This window comes from Zalophus californianus, chromosome 14 (genome assembly GCF_009762305.2).
Source record: "Zalophus californianus isolate mZalCal1 chromosome 14, mZalCal1.pri.v2, whole genome shotgun sequence".
Taxonomy (NCBI): Eukaryota; Metazoa; Chordata; class Mammalia; order Carnivora; family Otariidae; genus Zalophus; species Zalophus californianus.
In genome coordinates this window covers 1982017-2000341 of record NC_045608.1, presented here as the reverse complement: position 1 = coordinate 2000341, position 18325 = coordinate 1982017, and the positions used below count along the sequence as shown (strand labels likewise).

At 60.2% G+C, this 18325-nt stretch overlaps 1 protein-coding gene across 12 annotated transcripts in view; it reads right to left on the bottom strand.

The window, feature by feature from the left end:
* RIMBP2 (RIMS binding protein 2) overlaps window positions 1-18325 on the bottom strand; it is a 79462-nt gene that overhangs the window by 50761 nt on the left and 10376 nt on the right. For 6 of the 12 annotated variants that reach the window (XM_027575829.2, XM_027575830.2, XM_027575837.2 and 3 more), the window contains exons 1-2: window positions 16350-16451; window positions 8303-8353 (exon numbers count right to left, since the gene is read on the bottom strand). In XM_027575829.2, coding sequence (XP_027431630.2) covers window positions 8303-8353; window positions 16350-16451 — 153 coding nt within the window. Of the gene's footprint in view, window positions 1-8302; window positions 8354-9740; window positions 9869-16349; window positions 16455-18325 lie in introns of those variants that run through there. The other 6 variants (XM_027575833.2, XM_027575825.2, XM_027575827.2 and 3 more) reach the window with 2 other exon arrangements.

Genomic DNA, 18325 nt, shown 5'->3' with positions numbered 1-18325 from the left:
GCTGGGGCCGCGGACGGCACGACGCACAGAGTCCGAGTAGGGGGTGACGGGTATCCGCATTCCCACTGTGGCAACGGGAATCTCCGTGTGCACCCAGCTCCCGGAACTCTACGCTAAAGGAACGTAAAAACAGGAGAAATCCAGATGTGAACAGATTTAACAATATGAGATGATGCTGTAGGTCCCCGGCCTGGGCAGTCAAAGTCCGGTGGTGCCCGTGGAGCATGGCCGAGGTCCTCACGGGCCTCCCTGGAACCTGGCATCCGAGACACGCCTGTCACCAGCGGCCAGCTGCTGGGGCTGTGTGGCGTGGCGCTCTGGGAGGGGTGGGGCCCTGAGGCGGAGGGGGCGACGTGCGCTCCCAGCCAGACCCTGCAGGACGCAGACATGCCCGGGGACGGGGCCGCGTGCAGGTGCCTGACGGCAGCACCTGTCATGGGCCACCATGCACGGGCATCCTTGGCACCCACTGCTAGCAAGTGTAGCCTCCGAGCTCCCTGGGAACTGCCCTCAGTGACCCCCTCCTGCCAGGTTGTGTCTCTTTGTTCAGGGGTCCTCTTCACCGATGGCGACTGGGCTGTGCGTTTCCCGGCGGCTGGCCCGGACAGGGCGCTCTGAGGAGTGGCTGGTGACGTGCTGACCATGCAGTCCGAGGAGTGGGTGGGCATGTCGGTGTACCCAGACAACCATGGAGGCTGGTGGGAGTGCCGGAGGGAGCACGGGCGAGCAGGGCGATGCTGGGGAACACAGTGAACGGGAGCATGCATGTTCTGGCCGGAGGGGGCACCTGCTCGGCATTGGTCCAGACCCACGGGGGCTAAACTTCCAGTCTTCCAAAAGGAGAAGAGAGTCTCTGTTTTAATGTAAAGATCTCTCCATGTTTAAATGTTGGCAAGGCCAGACAAGGCCGGTCTGGAGACGGTACGGCCACTCGGTGACCCTGGGCACGAAAACCCGGGCAGCGTTCCCAGCCGGCACCTGGTCAGGCTGGCTGGATGGCCTTGTGGCCCAGGCGATGGCCTCCAACTGTGCCCGTGTGAGCCCTGGACACGCAGGAGGATCCCCCACAGGGTCTGGGGCTCTGGGGGCCCAGTCTTCTGGATGAAGAGCATGTGTCCCGGGGAGCTGGCATTCCACTCCGGAACAATCTTTGTTGCCCCTGAGACTCCCATCCCAGGGGTGGGCAGGGCGGACGTTAGGAACGCAGCTGCCCCGAAGACGTCAGCCACCCCGTCTCCATCGGTGCCCAAGCCACGCTCATTTGTGGGGACGATATCAGGGGAAAAAAACCCCTGATGAAATATCAGCTTTTCCCTAAGCATGACGAATGGGAGAAACGGGCATTTGTTGGTGACATTAAAGGTATTCAAGATACGTCAATTGGCTCAAACTTCGTGGTGTCATCCTGCCTTCGAGTGGACAGGATCCAAGACTGGAACAGAAGCCACAAGCCTCTGAATGGTCCTGTGTCCAGATGCGGATTCGGAGGATTTCTGGTTCCCCAAGGCCTCCTGGACCAGGCCCGTCAGCTTGACCTGCTTCCCTCGAGTGAGCCTTCCAGGCACACTGGTGGTGGGAGGTCCCCAGGATGCAGGCAGACGTCGCGGAGCTGTGGACACACACAGATGTGCCTGCTCATCAGAGTGTTTGCTTAACCCGTGTCTGTACGTGTGGGAGCCTTGCCTTCAGCACAACCTGGAGCAAAGTTGCAGGGGGGCGGCCAGGCCTCTCCCACCTCCTCCTGCTGCTTCCAGAGAGACTCGAGGAGCCATGCGGGCCACACCTAACCACAGCTCTCCTCGGCTGTTACCTGCCTCACCGCCCCCCCCCAGGCGCCCGAGAAAATGGCCGGGGGGCCACAGGAGCCCAGGAGCTTCCGGTGCCTGATCTCAGTGGTCTGGGGAGCCCGGGACCCGTTACGCCCAAAGTGCGTCTCGTACAGGAGGGCGCTCCCTCTGGAAGCCGGCTTCCTGCCTTCCGGAAGAGAGGCAGCTTTTCCTGAAGGAGCCCCCAGCAGCTGGGTGTCCTGGCCTGGCTGCAGCACCCCCCCCCCCCCCGGTCCCTGAGTCACCAGCAGGAGGACCGCCTTCCCAGGGAGCAGGAAGGCGGCCGCGACCCCACCGACCGGCCCGGCTGGCTTCTTCGCACATCGGTATGTATTTCAGCATCCAGAGCCCTGTCGCCTCCTGGACGGGTGGCCCCCGGGGAGCTGGCCACCTGCAGGGGACGGGGACCGCGCAGACCGCGATGCTAACAGATGGCAGAGACATCAGGCAAGTAAATTATCCCTGGAAGAAACACAGAGACTTGCAAATGTGGTCGTGGGTATTTATGAAGATGAAGGGAAACACATCCCAGCGTGATTGTAGCCATCTGTGCCCCTACCCCCCTCCGCATTCCACATCAGACCTCTGGGCTTCGTAGAGGACAGCCACGTGGGGGGCTGGGCCCTGGGTCCAGCCAGGCCAGGTGGAGAGTGCGGAGTGGCCGTGACTCATTCGAGGAGCAGGGAGAACGAGGGGCGTCCTGGGCAGGCTGGGCCCCCGGTGTGGGAGCGCACAGAAGTCAGGTTCCGTGTGGCATCCTGATTGCCGAGCTGCTTACTCGGGGGCGTCCACCCGCTCTGTGCCGGGTGCTGTCGGCCTCGCTGATGGCCAGGGAGACCACGGGCTCAGGTGGTATGAGCCCACGGCACGGGGAGTAAAACAAGGCCAAGACGCACAAAAGCCAGGGGTCGCACACCCAGGCAGGGGCCGGACAAACCCAGGCCTCTCCGACTGCGGGTCCCCCCCCCACTCATGGGGACCCAGAGGCATGTCCTGCGGCCTCTGTGGGCCTGTCTCCACCTAGAACATGGGGTGAAGCGTGTCTTCCAGAACCCAATGGGGAATTGCAAAGTCAGACCCCGGGGCGTTGTGGGAGGGGCTCCATTAGCAGAAGCGGCAGTCTCCCCCTCTCTGGGGGCAAAGCCGCAGTGCAGACACCGAGGGGAGGGGGTTGCAGCTAGCCTAGCAACTCAGACACCCGAGCTCCCCCCCACTGGTTGCCTGGACGTCGATTTTCAGCAAGGTGTGAGAGCACGCCTGAGCCCATGCGAGGCTACCAGAATTCCCTACGTTTCATCATCAACAGGGATACTCTGTGTCATTTTCACAGTGATGCCCAACTCAGGAGTACCTTCCACTGCCAGTTTAATACTCCATCTCCGCGGGCTCTTGCCGGCAGCTCTACAGCACATGGGAAATCCCCCGTCCGTTCACCTCCACAGGCTGAGTTCCGGGATCTTCCCAACTGATTGCTCCAAACTCCAGAATCTTTGCAGGACGATGCAGTCTCGAGACTGAATGGAACGATGCCGTCACCAAGGGTAGACTCTGGTGAGTGCAGACTTCTCTTGGGCTGATGGTTAGCATTCTACACCATGCCTGTCTCTAGCACAAGTGTCTTCAACGTTTGCTTTGGTTCATGTGATTCAACATCTGTCCAATTCTCCAACGGAAATGGCAGTGAATTCTAAGCTGGTGGGTCTGGATCGCCGGAGTTTCCCTGTTTCCGGACAGATGTGCATTTGTCACGTAGTATTATGTGTGCAGATAAGCACCTGTCATTGGTGGGACCTCAGAATACCTGTATCACCTGCGGGGTGCCAACAGCGGGGAGGGGGCAGGCGGTGGCCCCTGGGACACAGAGCCGGAGTGGGGGTTAGTCCCAGGGCAGCCAAGCTCCCAAGCATCGGGGCACGCACGGCTTCCCTGTCCCGAGCCACCTCATCTCACAGCGAAGCCTCAGGGTGTGGGGCTGCTAAGGCTATTCTGGGGGCACAGAGCCCCGGGGGGGGGCAGGGGCTTCCGAAGACGTGTCAGATATAAAACATTAATTACAAATCGTTATGTGTCCACCTCTCAGATTCTCAACTTGGCTACTATTCTGCACACTTCGTATCAAAATCGCATTGTCCCATAAGGATTCTAGAATTCAGACAGGGCGGGGATGATGCCACGGGTCAACCACGTTTGGTTTCATTCCCTGAGCCCAGGGAGATGGCACTTCCGGCTTCTCCTGCAGTGAAGTGTCACCGGCTCTGGCCGGGGCAGGGGTGACACAGCAGAGCAGGTAGGAGCTGTCCCTGCCGTGGTCACCAAGGAGCCCCATGCGCCAGAAGGCATGGTCACAAGATGCAGGGAGCCTGCATTCCCAGGTCGTCCCCGCGCCCCCCCTGCATCGTCCCCAAGTCATTGCCCCGCGCCCTCCCCGCAGCGTCCCCCTGCGGCATCCCCACGGCATCACTTGGGGGGGAGTTCTCCGGGGCCTTCCCCGATTGGCAGCGGACGGTGCCGACAGAGAACGACCTTCATATGTTCGATGTGAGGCTGTGGCCTGAGCCTCACTCTACAAATGCATCTGAGAACCGGGATCTTTCTGACGGGACCAAGCCCGTGTCCTCCCCCCATGCGCTCACTCACCCACACGCACACTCACTTGCCACGTGGTTATTCAGTGTCCTAACACCAGCCCAGCAGGGTGACCCCCCCTTAGGCCCAGCGGCATGGGGCCGGTACATTTAGGGACCCACGCAAATGTTTTCATTTCAGTTTCCTTTAAAATCGGAAACGAACAAATAATAATGAATCCAGTGTGGACTATAACCTCTTTACCCCCAGGCAGGTCCGTGTAAAATGTAAGTTTTAGTACTTTTATGGAGGAAGGGGTAGGACTCGTGAGGCAAAGGGGCCCAGGCCCAGGAAGGTCCCAGCGCTGCTGGATGCTGGGCCTGCCCCGAGAAGACCCCATGCCGGCCTGGGCTAGGGGGCGCACTGTCTGCTCATCAAAGTCTCCCCAAATGAGACCCAGGATGAAAGGAGCCTGCGCAGGTTCCTTCCCAGCTGGGACAAAGCATCTGGCGTCACAGGCAGTTTGAAGCCTCATCCCGGAGCTGACGGCCAGCAAGCAGGCGACCACAGGGGAGGTGCTGGGAAGGCGCCCCGAAGAATAAGGCAAAAAGCATACAGAACACACACACAAAGCACACAGCACAGACAGTGGTGAGAGTAAGCTCATCCCGGGGCTTTCCCCTGTGACGGGCCCGGAGCCCGCCGCCCCCGAACCCCGCACACAGGCACTGCTCCCCTGCACCCCTTCTCAGCAGCCTCAGACAGCGCCGCCCACTGGCCCTCCTTCCCTCACAGCCTGGCTCTGCTCTTGCAAGCTGTGCGTCCCGGGGCAAGGGACTCAGTCTCTGTGCCTGATTTCCAATCCGGGAAGAGGATGATGATGGTAGCGACCTCACTGGGGGGGGGGGGGGGTCTACGGATTAAATCCGATACGTGTGTCTAGTGCCTGGTGGACAGTGTCCACGTGGCCTGCGCCCCTGCCAGGGAAGGCAGCGCTTCTGGGTCTCGCCACCGTGTGAACTCATTCACAGTTCAATGCCTGCTGCAGTTTTGCCGGCAGGAGAGTTGACCCCACTTCCCAGGGAGGATGGGACGCAGCTGCAAAGCAGCACCAAACTCCTGGGGTTTGAGTCCAGACTCGCTTCTTACCAGCTTGCCTTGGGCCAGTCACCTGTGCCTCGGTTCCCCCTGGGCTGTCGTGAAGATTAAGTGACACGACATGCGCACCGTGTCCTAGATGTACCCAGATGCGCCCTTAGAACAGCACCTGGCACAAAGTGAGTGTTCAGGAAACCACAGGTCACTGTCATTGGATTGTCATTATTATTAATTTTAAAACGTTCTCTTGCTTGTCTTGAAATAACTCCCCAGTGAAGTGCGGCGGACACTGTTTCCCTAATGGTGCCTTCTCTGCAGTTCACAGAGTGCTCAGTCTTGATTCTGGAAAAGCTCTATTTTCAGCTAATGCCTGACGCCCACCTTGGCGAGGCCGCACAGTAAGCCCGGATGATTCCGCGGGTGCTGGGACTCTGCACGCGTCCTAATGGGGATGGAGACTGCCCCCCTCCTCCCATCCCCAGACACCCTGGCCATTCGCTCATCAGAACACAGGGCTCAGGAACACCCACAGACTGGCTGTGCATGGACGGCCACTGGGGGGGAGTTTGCTGCCACATGTTTGCTGAGACAACACTTGGAGTCCCGTGTGAGCGTCTCGCTGGGCAAGGGGGCGGCTGTTCTGCTGAGGAGAGCACCTGACTCAGGGGAGTCCCCAGCGTGCCACTCAGGATGCACGCACGTGGGAGGGGTGGAGGTTCAGGTCACTAAGACGCTGAGCTATGGATCGGCCGAGACTCCAGTGCAGTGCACTGGCTCGTCCCCTAGGCCCTCCGTCCCCAGACTAGCCTCACGGACGCGAAGCAATGCTTCCCAGACAGCGGCTGCGTCAGAACTGCCCCCGGGAGTGGGGGGAGGGGAGGGTGGCTGTGTCCCTCCCAGGTTTCTGGGTCCCCCCCCACACTTTCTGACTCCACGGGTTGGGTGGGACCTGAGAATCTGCATCTCTAGCAAGCCCCCAGCTGATGCCGACTCTGCTGGTCTGGGAACCCCACTTTGAGAACCACTCCTCCTCAAAGCGGGACAACCATCCCTTCCGTGAATACGCGATCAAACTCAGAGTTTTGGGAAACACTCAGAACTCTGTTCAGAGGGACGACGCTGTTCCTCCTGCTCGGCGGAGGTAGTGAGAAGGGCAGCGGCCTCGCCTGCAGGAGGGCCCCGGCCACACGCACGGCAGACACAAACAGAGCGGTGGAACTTTCCGGGGCCAGGTGGAATCCCGAGGACCGACAGATGGGCCGCGTGCTGGGCATGGCTGGCCCGAGGGCAGGATCAGCGTCCCCACCTCCCACCCCACCCCTTGCGGTCGTCGGGGCTCCGGGCTGTCCTCCCAGCCTGACCCTTACGGCCGCGGTGGGAAACGGGAGACCCGGTTTGCTGGGCCTGCTCAACACTTGCGGGAACAGAGCTTGTGTCCCGGGGCCTGGCTGGCAGTTGGCAGTGCCCCCCGCCAGGGAGGGTCTGCCCGCGGATCCTCACACCCCCGGCCCCCAGGAGCCCCCCGCCCTGCATCTGGAGGAAGCTCGGGGCTGCCGGCTTCGGGAGAAGAGGCGGGTTGAGCGGGCCCAGACACCCGTGGCTGCCCCACGCACGAGGGAAAGCACTGCCAAGCACACTGGCACGGGGGGGGGCGCGAGCCCTCGAGTACCTGCATGCCATCCAGCGTGTCCTGTGGGAAGCGCAAAGCAAGACACAACCACGGGAAGACCTCGTAAAGAAGACACGGGATTCTCAGCACGTCTGCACTTGTTCCCCCCGAAGCGTGTTCCAGTGCGACCCCCATGCCAAAGCCTTCAGCACCCCCGGCCCAGCTCCAGCCAGGAGACCCCAGAGGGCAGGGGCACACACACGCGTCCAGTCAGTGGGCCTCGAGCGACCGAGGCGAGGAAGTGCGCTTGCAGCCAGGAGGCGATCCGAATGGGCGTGGGGGGGGGGGGCGGCGCGCAGGGGTGGGTATTTTTCAGGGAGAAGCGTGGCCATTTGGGGGTCTGCTGCCATTCCCTCAGGTGATAGATTTCCCCCTACCAGTCATCACACTCACCCCTCCAGATACTCATTAGCTAATGGACGCTCTCACAAAATCACTTCCAATATATATCATGGTAATAGTGGAACGTTCCCCTGCGGGAGGAATGGATGTCATGAGGCGACGCAAGAGAACTGGGAGAGGCACACACGGTGCTCTGTGCCGCCATGGCCCTGGGGGCAAAGGACGGGGCCATCCTCCCCCCGTATCTGGGGACAGAGGCCCACGCAGGGCCACCCCTGCCTATGTATCTGTAGGGAAGGGGTTGGGGCTGCCTGGCCTCTGTCTGCGGCCATGGGAAGTCCCCCACACGGGGCTCACTGCGGGTGGTACTGTGGCCCTGCCTCGGTTGGCATCCACCACACGGATTCCCCAGGTTGTCCCCTCCCTAATTCTGCAAACGCCTCCCCAGATTGCACCTGCCAAGCGCTTCCCTAACATCAGCGCTGTCCCTGAAAGAGCACCGTCCACGGTTCCACCCACAGCCACACCTTCTCCTCATCCCGAGCGAGAGCATGGCCTCCTCCTCCTTGCATGCCCCCCAGAGGAGCCCGCGGGGGAGAGAGGGTTTCGTGAGGCCCCCAGCTCCACGGTGGGCTGTGTGACGGTGGGGACATGGCTTCGCCTCTCTGTGTGGTCCCTGTGCTGACCGCACGGGGGGTGGGCGAGCAGCACTAGTGGCTGGTGCCCAGTGGACGCTCATGAGTGCCCCCCACTTCCGATCTCACCCGCCCCCGAGGCCGGTGGTCAGGGTTCCGGCACTTACCTCTAGCAGCCGTACGGCACCTTCATGTTCTTTCTTAGCTTCAACCTGAGCCTTTTTTTATGATAAAAAAAGAAAAGAGTCAATGTTTAAAGCAGGGGGAAGACAGAGAATCAGAGGAATGTCTGAATTATCGGGGTGTGGGTCAAACTCCACTCTAAGGACCTAGACCAGTTCTCATTCCTCTCCCCTTCGGGCAAACACGGGATGAGTGCCGGCTGGCTGGGATGCTCTTTGTCGGAACGGGGAAGCGTGCCCTGATGGTGACCGGCCGGGCCGGTGGGAGGCCCTGCTCCTCCGGAGAGAGGCGGTCACACGCAGAAGGGGGCTGGGCCCAGGAGAGCCGGACAATCCTTCCTGAAGCCTCGGGGACGGGGCGGGGGCATCACCGTCTCCCAGGTGCCCAAAGCTGCTTGGGAAACAGGACGCCACCAAGCAGACATGACCTCCAAGTAGCTGAAGGTCAGCTGCCATCTCCCCGGGCCCCAAGGAGAGCCTGAGATGGGGGTCCCCGAGCATCTGCAGGCTCTCGGCCGCTCAGCCTGTGGCGGGGGGGCGGCCCTCCTCCAGCTACTTGAAGCAAAGCCATGTGTTCCACAAAATAAGAAACGTTACCCATTTCACCAAACCAGTGTCTCAGGACGGCGGCAGCCTAAACCCCGCGGTGGGTTCACACAGAACCGAAACGCAACGTCCTCAGCCCTCGGCCCCCAGACCATGCCCAGCAAGTACCACGGCCTGCCTGCCTGGCGTCTGTGGCCACCTCTCCCGGGAAGCACTCCGACTGTGCTGGGGACCCGGCCCTGTCCCGAGGGCAATAGAACAGCTCCAGATGCTCGGCAGTTGGCCTCCGGGCGTGCAGCCTGGCACATTTCTGCCCGGGGATGCTGGGGGAGACGGGGCAGACACTCCTTGCCTACTGGACCCAGGCCCCAGCGGAGGTCAGTTTGGAGTACCACAGCCATGCTGCCCCCATGAGGGATGAGGCTGGAGCAGCCAGCGGCCTTCCCCCCGTAAACCAAAAATGAAGCCAATGCAGAGGAGCGCCAAGGCAGGAGAGCGCGGGATCCAGCCATGTCTGAAGCCCGCTTCAGTTGTGTGCACAACTCAAATTCCCTTTTGCTGTTTTCTGCCCCTTGAAACCAAGCACCCTGATGAATGCAATCACCAGTGGTTGGAGAACATGCTGCTTCCCGTTTTAAAGCTGGAGGTGCTGAAGTTCCGTGAGAGCCTGAGTCTGACTCCCAAGCCGGGAAGGAAAGCCGGCCTGTGTGGCCACACGAACGCCCCCTCGCACGGGTTTCAGTGGCCTCGCAGACAGACGTTCCTGAAGATGCCGAGAAGCGGGTTCGTGGGGAGGTTTATCTCTGACACTGCAGGGCACCTGCCTCTGAGAATTTTAAGCCCTCATGAAGGATCCATATGTTCCACTGAGGTTTACCTGTAGGATTCTCGGTTCTAGAAGAACATGGTCTCTAGGCGCCAGGAGAGTAAGCAGGGATGGGCTACCCAACATCGCAAAGAAGCCAGTGGGCATTATCTTCACAGGCTCTCAGGAGGAGGTGGGGCCCGGCGTCCCCAGTGCGGCCAACGCTGGGGGGCAGCCTGAGATCCCGGCATGGTTTACCCCCACACGTGCCGCGGGCACGTGTCTCCACGGAGGGCTTTGAGAGCCGGGGAGGCAATGGAATGCCAGATTCATCGCACCATTCTTGAATTCAGCGCAACCTTCAAGGGCTTAAAATCGTTCCTTTCAAAGCTGAAACGAGAGCGACGATAAATAACAAAACGGGGCGAAAAAAGACAGCCATCCGGAGGACGCACAGGGATTATATAAATAACCTCACCACTGAGACACTTGAGTCAAAGTTAGTTTCCAACCGGCAGGATAAAAAACAACAAAAAACCCCAAAGCGAGCCGTGAAAACGGCGCCAAGTTAGCAGTAATGAGTTGGTTTCTGGCTTCCAGAGAGGATCGGGAGCTGGTTTTCACAGGCTACTTGCAAGCTGGGCCATTTGGGTAATCAGAATAGATTGTTAAAATTAACAGTTCGAGCTGGCAGTGCTGAATTCTTGCAACATCGAAGCAACAGCTTACGCGAAGCTCATTGGGGGGCCACGGCCAACTTGTGGGGGAGCTGTGACCTTCACACGGGCACAATGTCCTGCAGAGCACAGTGACACGTGGAAGGACTGTAGCTGTGTCAGGGGTGTGGGGGCCTGCTGTCAGAGGAAGGGGGCTGTTGTCGGAGGCATTGAGCGTCCGGGGCATTGAGGGCCCGGGGCAGTGGGCTACCATGTGTGGTGGGTTCCGGGAGGCACAGAGGTGCAGACATGCTGGACTCAGCGTCAAGGTCTGGACACTTGGCTGGGATGGACTGTGTACCCAATGCCCAGTCTCTTTGGCGACTGGGGAGGGCGTGGATGCTGGTGAGCATGAGCAGGGTGAGGGCATCGTGGGCACTCTGTGGAAATGGGGCAGGCAGTCCCAGAAGTGGGGCTGCAGGGAGCCTCCCGTCAGCGTGGACGAAGCCGCTGACCCAGACACCAGTCCCGCAGGTGTGCACGGCAGGAGCACATGGGACTGGGGCAGATGCTCCTACTGAATGATCGCAGGGGTCAGTCCGCGACCCCCTGCCACCCACGCACAACAGCGAGATCGCGACTAGTGTGGTGGGCTCGGCTCCTCTTACCACCCACGTCCGCGACAGCCCCAACCCTGAGAGCCATCACTTCTCACGTGGGAGCAGTTCTGAGCCACAGTAAAATCGGTCAGGTCTGCAGATGAATTTTAAATTTGGAAAAACCCTTAGATGATCACCACAGCGACTGTAACTAGGCAAGGATGCAGCTTCCTCGGGAAACAAAGTCTGAAGCTGGGGAGCAGCTGGGCTCTGGCCACTGGTGGCCCGGAGGGCGCTGGGGTCTGGGCGCCCACAGATCATGGGGAGGGCAGAGCCATGGCTCAGGGACTCCTTCGACGGGCATCAGAATTCAGCATCGGGCACTGAGACCAGCCCCGCGTCCATGGGTGGCCGCTCACCCGCACCTCTCCTTCCGCGTCCAGGGATCTTGGCACCTCAGCGTTTGCCGGGCACCTGCCACGTGTTGGCCTGCGCCCTCCGAGTGCGGACACTGCTCTCTGGAGACAGGCCACAGGCAAACGAACGAGCAAGGCCCTGCCCGCAGGGTGGCGTGCCAGAGGGTGCGGGAGCAAGGAGTGGGGCCCATTCAAGGCCATGTGGCAGGGCAAGGATCTCAGTCACAAACACCAGCCCTGCCGTTACTGGGGGACCAGGCCTCCTGGGCAAAGATGCGAGAGGGGGCAGATTTGGTGTGGTCGGGGAGCAGAGGCTGGGGCGGCAGGAGAGGAGGAATCCCAGGCCCTGGGCCCCGGGCTTTCCACACTTAGAATCAACGTTCACAGTGTGCGGGGCCTCCTCCCACGCTGCGTCCCTCACTGCTGCTCCACGAGCCCTGGGAGTCACCGACACCGGGGCTCCGTAATTGTTGACTGGAGCGTCGAGCGAACGAAAGCAAGGATTCTGGACTGAGCGATTGGCCCCCCCGATTTCCGTGGAGCAGGTGTCCCAGGGGACAGCCGGTGGCTGGTGGCCCGTAGATGGGACAGCGCCCTGCTCGGCTGCCTCTTGTACTGTCAGACTCTGCCGCTACGGGCTACCAGAGCTACCGGCCGCTGGGTGGCCTCAACTTACCACGATTTCCGTTAGAACAGCCTTGGGCATTTTGCTCTTTCTTTCTTTCCTTAATTCAATGAATGTTTCCACTTGCTTCTCCCAAGCACCATCTTGGGCAGAGGGATGAGCTTCCAGGGAGAGAGAGGCGCCCCAGAGAAAGTTCGGGTCCCGGGTCCCCGACGGCAGATGCGTAAGGCCCACGCGTCCTCGGGGCAGCCAGAGGTGAGGCTGGAGCATGCAGGAACCGCCAGGCACTGCCTGTATTTCGAGGGAAAGTAACCCCGGCCTTACCTAACACCCGTGGTGCATCAAGAAAAAGGGACATTGCAGGCTCCAGGACGCAGACGATCCAGCAAAGCACAGACAGGGGTAAAGGGAGTTCCCAAAATGCGGGTGAAGGGGATGCCAGGCCCAGCTCCGCATCCTCTGGAGAAACCACTGTGGGCGGAGAAGGCCGGGGCTCCGGGCAGGAGTCTCCACGGAAAGTGGAGGTAAAGCCTCCCCCATCTTGAGAGGAATTCTGCTCTGGCAGAGGTTGGGAATAAGGAAGTGACGGAGACACAGAGACGAAGCAGACAAGCATTAAGAGGCATTAACTCTGCGGAACAGGTGACGAGCAGGTGTGGCTGAGGACGCAGTTTGACTTGGGACCCCGTGCCGAGGTGTCGCGTGGAAGGCTGGATGAAAGAAGAGGGTTCACAATCCAATGTGGAGAGCTCAGTGTGGCGGGGGGTGCACCCAGATGGTATTGAGACCCACGGGACCAGACAAGGTCGCCACGGGAGCCAGGGTAGATGGAGAGATGTGGCTTGCGGACTGAGTCTTGGGGAATACCTGTGATGTTTACGGGATGATCTGCGTGGAAGGAAATTACTGGAGAGGGTGGTGTCCTGGAAGCCTAGAGCACAGAGGGGCTGACCACCCGAAACTGTGCTCTGGGTCAAAGAGGATGAGGAGAGAGGACCAGCCCTTGGCATGATGTCCATGCATGGGTGATGGCAAGATGAGGGCAGGGGTCCCCCTGGAGTGGATTCGAGAAAGCCTGGGAGCTGTTGCCGGAGAGAATGGGCAGCTCTCAGAGACAACCATGCTGCTGTCCCATGGGACCCAGCTCTGGACCTCAGAGAGCTCTGGTACTTTTATTGTGGTAGGGGGACAAGGGCCCGACTCCGGTCAACCCTGAGCCTTACAGGGAGCATCCTGGCCCGGTGGGTTCAGTGCAAATCCAGTTCGTGCTGCTCACTAGCCGAGTGGCATTTGGCAAGTGACTTAATCACTCTGGGGTTTAGCTTCCCCAATTCGGAAATGGGACGATGACAGGACCCACTTCATAGGGTCATAATGGGCTTGAAGCGAGAGAGTTCCCGTTAAAAATAGTCCCTGGCGCCCAGTAAGTACCTGGCTTCTTTTTAGAGTAAGATGCCGTTTGTTCTTCCTTCGCCTTTCCTAACTCCTGTGGCGTGTTACCCCAAGACCTCCCAGCCCTAATGCCCCTCTCCCACACTGTCCCAGCCTGTGCATGGGTCTGCACAGCCCTGAAATGTTTATGTACAAGGAAAACGCCCCCATCTGCTGACTTTTTTGCAGAAAATAGAAACACGGGACAATGAGTCACCTGAGAGAATTTCACAGTCCACCGGTGTCCCTCCATCTAGGACTCGGAGACTTTCCTCCCGTCCCATGCACCTGCCACTGGGTGTCTGCCCATCCAGGACCACGCCAGCTCGGCGATGTTTCTGTCCAGCCCAGATCGACACCCACAATGTGTGAGGACTGGGAGGCCCAGAATCAGCCTGGACTTGCCCCTCCCCACACACCCCCACCCCTGCCCGCCCACCACAGCCCCTGAGCAGATGGCTCCGTCTCCTGGTCTGTCCTGGGATGTGTCCATGTCTCCCCCTTGCAGCCGCTGCCCCAGGCTGAGACGGCAGGCTTCCCGGCAGCGGGTAAGGGGCCTCCCTGCCCCTCCACAGATCAATCCCCAGTGCGGTGCTCAAAGGATGTGCATCAGACCCTGTTAAACCCCTGCTTCAGTCCCCCAGTGGCTTCCCTTTCCCTTGGAACGAGATTGAGCTCCTTCCCATGTCCGGCAGAGCGCCCGGGGCTCGGCGCCACCCTCCTTGGGACGCATCTCCTGCCCACTGGGCGCGGCCTGTGTCCCTCCAAGGGCCTCCTTCCCTGGGCACCAGGGACCTGAGCACTTGCATGACCTGCCACACACCTAAGCTTCGCCCTGTCTGGAATCCTCCCTGACCCCGCCATGTCATTCTGCCCCTTCTTCCCCGCATGGCATCTGCATAACCTGAACTCAGTTCATCCTCCCTCTGCGGGGGGCTCACTCTCCCTCCGTGGGGGCACAGGCCATCTCCCCCACCACTGGGCTCCCCTTCCGGAACAACCCAGAGCCGCTGACACACAGCAGACAGCCAGCATTTGTTGAATGCATGAATGAATGAATGAATGAATGATCTCATCAGCAAGTGTAGCATGCTGGCCCTCCGTGCTGGAAATCAAATGGAAATAGGAGCTCTGAAGAAATCACCAATCTCGTTCCACTCAAGGTTCAACCTTCCTCTTTGAATGCTTTGTTCAGAAATCAGAGCTCTAAGACATTGTCACATTGGCACCCTGATTTTGCACCGGTTTCTCTTCCTCGGCTCCCGCCATTGATGAAGCATCAGTGTGTCCAAAATAGAGACCACGATGAATGCAAGGAAGGGAGAAAGGAAATTGGACGAGGCACAGAAAAGGCTGAATATCAGAATTGGCTCTGGCGCACTTTCCTGGCATCGGATGTTTCCTAAATGAAACTCCAGGCCCCCAGAGAAGGTGCTGCTGAGAATCACCGACCTGTAGCCCCCTCGGCAGGAAATCTGTTTTTCCACAGGCTTCCTATCTCTCTGGGAGACGCCGGGCCAGGGACAGGGCTTCCAGGGCTGCAGGGAGCGGGCTCAGGTGCCGGGTGGCCATGTCCGGGCTCCGTACAGCAGGCAAAGAGAAGAGCCGTATCTCTGCCTGGCCCCCAGCAAGCAATATCCTTTCTGGATAACATCTAATGAAACGTTGTTTCCCACTGTGCCAGCCAACGTATTATGGCAGGTAATAAGGCCGGACAGTCCCCATCAGTGGGGGCTTAGTGACAGCTACCCTTGATACATGGTCCCAATAAACAGAGAAGCAGTCTGAGAAATTCTCCACCTGCTGCAAAGTCTGCTCCCAAACCCAGGAGGAGAGGGGCCATCCCAGCAGACTCTCATCGCCAGCCAAGTGGGCACGCGGCCCTGAGTCCTTTATTACAAGATCAGAGGCCTGGAAAGGCGGTGGGGTGGGTGGAGGGCCACCCAGATGGGGGGGTTGCTGCTCGCTGCCCATCGGCGGCCAGTCTCAGGAGCGCCCTCCACAGGCTGCCACGCACCTGCAGCCCAGACCAGAAAGGCTCTGGCCGGTGGGGCCCACTGCCCTCCCAGGAAGAGTGGCTCCAGGTAGGATTGGGGCTTCCGGAAGGAAATGAGAACCACACCCAGGACCCCAAGCCCCCCATAGAGGGATACAGGAGAGGACCACAGCTGATGAGGAGGATGGGCCTGGGGGGCAATGTTCTTAGCCCCCCAGCACCACCATGGACGATGCAGGGATGGACCCCCTGAGCTGCTCAGTCCTACCCTCTGTTTTCCCTCCTTCTTCCTTGTTTCTTAGTCTCTGCTTCTCTTTCTTGTGTTCATTCCCTCTCTCTCATGCTGAAAATATTGCCCTGAGACTTGATCTGCTCACTTAACAGCACATGATGGAAATCTCCCCAGTTCAGCAGATATAAACCAAAATTATTCCTTTTAATGACGCCGTCCTGGTCTGCAGTGGGGACGCACCTCAGTTTATACCCCTGCCTCGGATGGGCATCCAATTTAACCCCGTTCCCCACCCACATCCCACCAGTACTGAAAAAAAAAAAAAAAAAAAAAAACACACACACACATACACATACACACAAAAACCCCAAAGAACAAAGAAAACAAAACCCAAGTCGTGTCGAACTGGTTCCTGTGGTTCTTATAGGGCATTTTTTCTGGAATGGAAGGTTGCAGATGGAGACACAGGTGTGTGTTTAGTTGTAATCGATGCCGGCAGGGCCGAAGCCACCCGCCCCCGGCGGCCACCGGAGCGAGGTTTCCCCGCGAGCCCGCCGGCACCGCGCGCTGGAAGGTCCCCGTGTTTGCAGTCCAGCTCAGGACATGGGTGACTCGGGGGAGCTGGGCAGCACGGGGAGGCACAGACGCCGGGAAGGAGGGGAGACGCGGGTGCGCAGCCCCACCCCCGTCCCTCCGCACCCCTGCCCCGGGCGCGCCCGTGCTCACCTTCTGCAGCAGGTCGATCTCCTGCTGTTTGGCGTGGAGGACAGCCAGGGCCTGCTCATGCTCCAGTTCCAGGTGCTGCCGCCGTTCTGCGGCCTCTCGCATGTGCTGCGGGGGACAGGCAGAGTCAGCGCCGGAGCCGGGGTCCCGTGCAGGGCGGCCGCGGGCCGCTCTGGCTCTCCCCGCCCCCTCGCCCCTTCCCCCGGGGGACCCAGATGCCGACAAGCCTTCCACCTCAAATTGCCTTGTTTTTCAATGCCCTGAGCACTGAGCAGAACCAGAGGTCCTCGTGCGAAGGCGAGCTCTCCTGTCGGTTCCCAGCCCCGCGCAAGCAACAGGTTATGGATCCTTGCCTACCTAGCGGCTAGTACTCCAACGCTTTTGGGCGATTTACATCCTGCAACCCTCTCATTCATCTAGGAGGCAGACACTATAACGGTGGAAACAGAGGCACAGGGAGGTTCTCCCGGCTCATCACACCCTGGCAAGTGGCCGGCCCAGATTCGGGTCAGGCTCCAGGCGGCCTCCGAATCGCAGGCTTCGGCGCTGTCTGCTGGCGCTCTGCTCCAGCCACACTGGCCTCCTTCGCAAGCATTCCCGGCAGGCGCTGACGGGGACGGCACCGTACCGCACGGATCGTGGAGACGCGCCTCTGGCACTTCGGGGCAGTACGGGGCAAAGTGCAGCATTTAAGAGCCCGGGTTCAAATCCCAGCGCTGAGCTTGGGCCGGTGCCTTAACCTCTCTGTGCTTCGCCTTCTCCACCCGGATTATTCATTAGCATCGTTAGCCATTTGTAAATGGTTAATTAACAACACGCTAAGTAACTGTTGTTGATGGCTAATTATGAATCAGCGCCTGCTCCGTGCAGGTGTTGTGAATGTCTTACGAGGCGGCGGGGGGGGGGGGGGGGTACCTGGCATCTATGAAGTCCTGGGTCTCCTTTCACTCTGAGCCTAAGGAACCCTGTGCACGTCACGCGGCGCGGCGCCCTGAGGCCGCTCCAGCGCGTGCGCAAGAGGGAAGACCTTGCAGGGAGGGGAGGAGCCTGCGGGGGAGGAGGAGCCTATGGGAGGGGAGGAACCTGAGGAGGCAGAGCCTGTGGGGAGGAGGAGCTTCTGGGGAAGGGGAGGAGCCTGCAGGGGGAGGAGGAGCCTGCGGGAAGGGGAGGAGTCTGCAGGGAGGGGAGGGGCCTGTGAGGGGGAGGAGCCTCCACGTGGGAGGAGGAGCCTGCAGGGAGGGGAGGAGTATGCAGGGGGAGGAGGGGCCTGCAGGGAGGGGAGGAGCCTGTGGGGAGGGGAGGAGCACGGAGAGGGGAGGAGCCTGTGGGGGGAGGAACCTGCAGAAGGAGCGGAGAGTCTTCCCGCAGGACCGTGAGCTGCTGGGACCGCGGCACCCGTGAGATGGTGGCGAAGAGGCTGCGCTCCCATCAATGGGCACTCGCTGTGCGCTGCGCACCTGCCCATGTGCGCACCGCCTCGTCCGACGCTGGCAGCTGGACGCTGCGGTCACCGCCGGCCGTGGGCGCCGGAGCCGGAGACGGAGCAGCTGAACGACTTGCTTGCTCGAGACCACACAGGCGGAAGCCTCTCGGGGCGGCAAGCCTCCCAGTCGGGGTCCGCCTGCTCGCCGACCTCTCCTGGCCCGAGGCCTCCTACCACGCGCCTTCTCCACCCTGAAAGTCCGCTGCTGGGGCAGATGGGCGGCTTCGGGCTCCAAGCGCGGAGCTGGTTTGCCTGAACAATGACGCAGCTGTCTAATTACACTATTGTTCCGGCTAATTTCTGAGCCTCTGTTTATTTTGGAAGCGCGCACTGCCGAATGCAGCCCGGGTACTCTTTATTTAGCTTCGGGAAGGAAGCTATTAGTGGAAGGAGGAAACCATCTTCCTTACAAGGATTCATTAGGAACGCGGACAGAACTCGGAGATGGTCCGAGCGCGCCGGGGCAGGCTTCACGGCCGCAGGGGCATCGCCGGGC